General features: G+C 39.7%; 1 protein-coding gene across 1 annotated transcript in view; it reads left to right on the top strand.

Moving 5' to 3' along the window:
• Window positions 1-6,269, top strand: part of hcn4 (hyperpolarization activated cyclic nucleotide-gated potassium channel 4) — a 72,702-nt gene extending 66,433 nt beyond the window's left edge. The window contains exon 7 of the mRNA XM_079873855.1: window positions 4,818-6,269. Coding sequence (XP_079729981.1) covers window positions 4,818-6,235 — 1,418 coding nt within the window. The 3' untranslated portion in view covers window positions 6,236-6,269. The remainder of the gene's footprint in view (window positions 1-4,817) is intronic.
• Window positions 6,270-6,691: the final 422 nt, after the last annotated feature.

Below are 6,691 nucleotides of genomic sequence, written 5' to 3'. Positions count from 1 at the left end.
GTTGAACACAGACACACACACACACACACTCACTCTCTGGCGTGCACCAGTTGAACACAGACACACACACACACACTCACTCTCTGGCGTGCACCAGTTGAATGTGTGACTGGAGCTAAACTGAGCTCTCACTCCCTCTTGTGTTTAATGTCTCAGAATGGAGTGTAATTTCTCTGTCAGCGTCTCTGGTTTCTGCCTTATCGAGTCAGTGAGTCTCGCTGCTGTTTACAACACACACACACACACGGTTTATTTCCCTGAGTAGCTCTTGTCCGTCACTGCAAACATCCACATCCGGCACAGCGAGAAAAACAACCCACTCAATCACTTCATAGTTATTCACTTCACACAGTGAGAAAATACACTGTAAAAATGCTTTTCTTACTTAGGGTTTTTGTCTTTGTCCTTAACAAGATTTTTTTTCTTACCCCATTGGCAGATAATTTTGCTTGTTTTACGCAAAAACGCACTTAAAGGCAGGGTAGGTAGGATTTTTCTAAAAAAAAAACATTCCAAATTTGTTTAAACGGTCTTTATATACCAATACATAATTAAAATGTAAGTACTCTGAAAAAGAGAGTATAAAAACCGAGTGCCTGTAGACCTCTCACGACTGTTGTAAACACAGCTCATTATTTCCATTCACTCCACCCCCTCCCTTCTGAGCTCCTTCCAAAGCCACGCCCCCAAAACACATGAACGCGCGACGCCAAACGCTCAGGCTCAGCTGGAAGACGCATTTATTACCTGAGACGAGTGGAGAGGAAGGAGCGCAGTGCATGCAGTGACCATGTCAGAATCACATGTAATAAAATACCTAACTTTATCACAATAAATATATACAAATAAGATTTATTTTAGTACTCACTATCAAGCTAGCATATCGATACTGGTAAAGTTTAAAATATACTTTGTTTGATTCGGTAACGAGCTATATTTATAGGTAACGAGCTATATTTATAAGGCAAAGCTAAAAACAGGTTGCATTGATACACGTTTTTCCATTACCATCAGTTACACTGTGATGAAGGTGAATTTCGTGTAAGATTCATAACATATACAGTGTTTTGCGAGTTTCCATGATGAAAACATTGTTGACTGTAATGAGGACTACATTCCGGAGACAAGTACCGCTTCGTCGGTTCGAGGACAGGTCCAGGGTCGAGGGCGAGCAGAGGAGGTCGTTCAAGAGTGCGGGAAACCAGGGTCCGAGGAAGTAGTTTTTGCCTTGTTTGCCTTCGCTGACTGAATATGCAGGTGCTTTGAGTTTTGAATGCTCTTTCTCTGCCATAATTTTACTCTTCGTAGGTTCCGCGCCTCTCTTGCACTCCTCAAATCAAACGGGTGCGCGCGCATATGGGCAGATCTTGTAGCAACAGGGGTGGTAGCCATGGTTGCGAGAGTGAGTGACAGTCGCCCAAACCAATCAATTGTTTTGTCCCGAATGGAAATAATGAGCTGTGTTTAATGCAGATTAAAAGGTCTACAGTCACTTGATTTTTATACTCTCTTTTTCAGAGCACTTACATTTTAATTATGTATTGGTATATAAAGACAGTTTAAACAAATTTGAAAAAAAGTTTTTTATAAAAATCCTACCTACCCTACCTTTAATTTTTAATTTTTTTTTTTTTTATGGTGTAATTTCTTATGTCGTTTTACTTCTCTAGTAAATGCTTCTTGATTTAAGAATTTTTTGATATTTAGACTGGAAACAAGACAACAATCCTAAGTAAGAAAAGCATTTTTGCAGTGTACAAGAGGGCTTATTATAGAGGAACTTCCTTCTGGAGAAACTCCTTCACCATCTGGAAGTGTGTATGATGTGCTTCACAAATATAGTAGCAGAACTCTGTAATCCACTGCTCACAGTCGCTCATAGACATCTCTAATTAATTACAGATTAAATAGATCTGCATCTGTGTTGAAATGAATTGCGGTTCACACAGGTTGAGTGAGTCCCTGCGGTGAAGAACTGTTTAATCGCTCCTCTTCCTATCAGAAAATGGCCTAAACTCTAATCCAATTTGAAGTTTAGCACCTCAGCGTCCTTTCAGAGCAAATTATTACGAAGAAAATAAGAATATTGAATTATGATTATGGAGTTGTTTCTGAGAGTCTGCATTATGGCATTCTGGGAAGGAAGAAATACAAGAGTTCTCCCTAAAAACAATAACTGGCCACTGTGTGTGTGTGTGTGTGTGTGTGTGTGTGTGTGTGTGTGTGTGTGTGTGTGTGTGTGTGTGTGTGTGTGTGTGTGTGTGTGTGTGTGTGTGTGTGTGTGTGTGTGTGTGTGAGTATGTGTGAGTGTATGTATTATTTATTAATCAATGATTTAATGAATTATATTTATAATTTATTATGTGTGTGAGTGTGTGTCAGTCTGTATGAGTTTGTGTGTGTGTGTGTGTGTGTGTGTGTGTGTGTGTGTGTGTGTGTGTGTGTGTGTGTGTGTGTGTGTGTATGTATTATATATTAATCAATAATTTAATTAATTATAATTATAATGTTTTAATAATATGTAATTAATTAATCAATAATTAATTTTTATGATAATTTGATATATATATATATATATATATATCAAATTATCATAAAAAAATAATTAAAATATCTCAAATAAAATTAACATAAATGATAAAAAAAAAACATTTGTACAGTACATATATATTACAATAATTTAAATACCTTTTTTTTCTTTTTTTCTTTGATATCATTACCAAGACCAATCAATCTAAATTCATAAATGAAGTTTAGCTCTGAGTTAAATCAAGTGCACTCTCAAGGCACATTTGTTTTATTACTGTACTATTGTTGAGCCAGAAGATCAGAAGTGTCCTGTGTCGAGCTCGGCTCCTCGACGGCCCGGTGTGAGAGTGAGTGATAGTGTGTCATTATTACCAAACATAGCAAAGTGCCCTTCCTCTCCTGTGTATATCAGTCCCGTGTACGGCAGAGGTCACGTCTGCGCTCTCTTTGTGCTCGGTGTTATCTGGGACTGTCGGTGAGGAGCAGTCAAACACAGGAACGATCTGACTCTGAGTTATTTCCATTCGGCCCGTGTCCTGATTGCTCTCGGAGTCGTCCCGAGGCGAGTCCGCGGCTCCCGGACAGCAGAGCTTTTAAACAGGGGTGAAGTGCTGAAGTGTGAGACGAATCAAAGTGCTGTGGAAACTCTGGACAGATCGAACAGAGTGCTCGTTTGATTCTGGTTTCATATTCAAGGCGTAACCTGAGGGTGTATATTATGTATATTATCATTTTTGGTGGGTATTAATAAAAAAGACATGATCCGTTTGAAGGAAGAGTGCAATTGCAGCTCTCTCTCTCTCTCTATACATATATATATATATATATAAAAGAAGGGGGGGGGGAGTGGTAATACCATGGTACTTTAATACATACCATAATTACCATATTTATATACTATAGAAAACAATATAGTTACAACAAAACCATGGTAATACCGTGCTATCATAACCAAAAAATGGTAATACCATGATACTTTTTGTTAGTTTTGTTTATTTTATATATATATATATATATATAGAGAGAGAGAGAGAGAGAGAGAGAGAGAGAGAGAGAGAGAGAGAGAGAGAGCTGCAATTGCACTCTTCCTTCATATAAATAATTAAAAAATATATCTATATATAACTGTATAATATTTAAAAATAGCTAAAAATCTATTTATTGCACATCTGAGTTGATAGATAGAATTTATAAATCTGAATAATGCTAAATCTGATGAATTATATATTAAGCTCTATACTCACGGCAAGAGGCAAAGACTGAATAATGGAGCACTAATGAAGGATATGTAGCTGTGTACATTTTTAATTAATTTTGTTTTAGTTTTCATTTAAATGAATATATATGAATAAACAAACTCTAAATTTCAATTTAAAAATAAATAAATTCTTATTGTGACTTTGCGTGTGTTGTCATCTGCTTTTAATTGTTTGTTGTTATGAGAAATTCTGGAGCAAAGATTTATAGGCATAGTACCATGGTAAAGTGATGGTATCAGATGGTAATACAGTGGTACTTTGATATACACTGCCCTATAGTGAATGATTACCATATTCATATACCAGAATGGAATATGAGTTACATGGCATAAAAAAATGGTATAACAATTCCAAAAAAAATGGTATAACAATTCCAAAAAAGTGGTATACCATGGTACTTTGATAAATACCATAATTGCCATATTTATATACTATAGAATTCAATATATTTACAACAAAACCACGGTAATACCATGCTATCAATTCCAAAGTACCATGGTACTTTGATAAATACCATAATTGCCATATTTATATACTATAGAATTCAATATATTTACAACAAAACCACGGTAATACCATGCTATCAATTCCAAAAAAGTGGTAATACCATGGTACTTTGATATATACCATAATTACCATACCATAGAATACAATATCACCACCAAACAAGTAATAAAAACTCAGTGAGTGTTTTAGCGCAATTTTCTCACCTCATGGGATCACAACACTAAGAGATAGTAAATATTTTCCTGGATTTTTTTTGTGCGTTCCCGAGATTAGACCTTCCTTAACATAATGCCGAAAACCCGAAGTCTCTAGGTGGTCTGGTTGAGGAGTAGATAGAAGTGCAAGATTGGTGTGCACAGACGCACAGAACAGAAATTATGAGTTAACAATCGCAATTTGTCCGGTGGAAAATTGCGCTAAAAATGGAAATACCATGGTACGTTTTGTTAGTGTTTTTTAAACTCATATAAAATGTGTTTTTCTGCTGACTCCAAATCAAAAACTTTGTCTTTCACCCCTTAGGGAAGAAGAACTCGGTTCTCCAGCACAAGGTCCAGCACGACTTGAGTTCAGGAGCTTTGAACTACCAGGAAAGTGAGATAATCCAGCAGATTGTGCAGCACGATCGGGACATGGCTCACTGCGCCGACCTGATGCAAAGTCCCTCGCCTCCTGCTCCTCCGTCTCCTACTCCTGTGATCTGGGCTCCCCTGATCCAAGCGCCTCTTCAAGCTGCTGCTGCGACCACTTCAGTCGCCATTGCACTAACCCACCACCCCCATCTACCTGCAACTCTCTTCCGACCTCCCGTTTCCGTAATCGGACCGAGAAACGAGCCACTTAGCAAGATAAAGAGGTTTCAGACAGTTGCACCAATTTTAGGAGGTCCTGGATCAGCTGGAGACTCTCCATCCGGTTCCCCGTCAAAGATACGTTCGGGAATCGACACACCTCTTCTTGCATCCCTTCGAACGCATCATTTGTCTGGCGCCACTGGTTCCAGTCAACAAGCGTCGGCATTCCCATTTGGGAGCTATTCTTCATCAGCGTCTCTGACTTCTAGCACTGCGCAACTTCATTCACAGCCGAGGCAAAAGCAAGCCATTGCTCCCAGTACGCCACCCAGTACGCCACCGGGACGTCTCCAAAGAGCGACTGAAACCAGTGGATTTCCAACCTCATTAAATACTAGTCCTCTCGGCTTGTTCACTCATGCTCCCAATCATGGACAACCTCCACCAAAACCTTCTCAAACAAGCTCCCTGCAGTTTGCTTCCGGAGGCGGGAAGACTTGCACTGGATTGAACCTCTTCCAAACTCCCGGATCACCTACTTCCAACCGTTCCCAAGCCCTTGAGAGTTCATCCCACGAGATCCCACCCACTTCATCCACTTACCTTCCTTTAGAAAGGTCAGCGCTTGCCTCGCTCGCTCAGTACGGCTCAGCGAACGCCTCTCCCTGCTACACCCCTTTAGCCCCAAGTCCCACTATCCAAAGCCCCGTAATTGGGAGAACTTTCCACTATAGTGACCCTTCCAGTGCCACCGGCTCCCACTCATCCCTGCTTCTCCCACAATCCTCCTGTCCCGGCCAACTCCCCGGTCACCACATTTCAGGCACTGACTCTCCCCTAGGCCGCTTTTATGAGGATTTAAACATACTTTCCAGCTCCCACCCGTCACTTTCCGTAGAGGGAGCGGGTCAACTTTCCCCTCAGGATCCCGGCTTCTGCTTATCCCCGTTTTCATCGCCGACGCTAACTCCCAAACCCTGTAGCTCGGTATCCGGGCACATGTCCTCCCCAGTACAGACTTCTCCAAGCTCTCGAGGCCAAGCTCACTCTATAGGGACGTCACCTGCACTTTCTCTCCCGCGTGCCTCCGATGGACACCCATCGGATCTAGAACCGCTCCGTTCGAAACTCCCATCCAATTTGTGAGGCTAAATCACACCCTCCTAACTCAGTAGTGACCTTCCCCTGTGTGGCGTTTGGCCTTTTCTTTAGTTATCTCTGTATTGGCACTGTGTTTTAATCTTAATCTATTTTTAAATATCTATCGATATCTATCTAAATATCTATCAAGTAATCCTAGAGCTCTAGATTTCACTTTTGTTTGCTTTGTTAATCTACCGTTTTCCTCTCATTGAATATAGATATAGATATATATATATATGAAATTATATATTTAAATATATGTTAATCAATCTATAGGAGGGTGTGAAATGCAACATCTATTGAGACCTAAAGGACATTTTGTTATTTTATACCTACGCCAAATTTATCCACAAGGAGTTTGGTTATTAATATTGACATGGACAGAAAGAAAGAAAGACTTTTTTTGCAGAAGACAAAAAAGAAATACTTTTTTGCAGGAACCTATGCACTCACACCTGC

Source organism: Squalius cephalus, assembly GCF_949319135.1.
Source record: "Squalius cephalus genome assembly, chromosome: 6".
In the NCBI taxonomy this organism is placed as follows: Eukaryota; Metazoa; Chordata; class Actinopteri; order Cypriniformes; family Leuciscidae; genus Squalius; species Squalius cephalus.
Note: the sequence above shows the minus strand (reverse complement) of the source record. Positions and strands in the feature narration are given on the sequence as shown.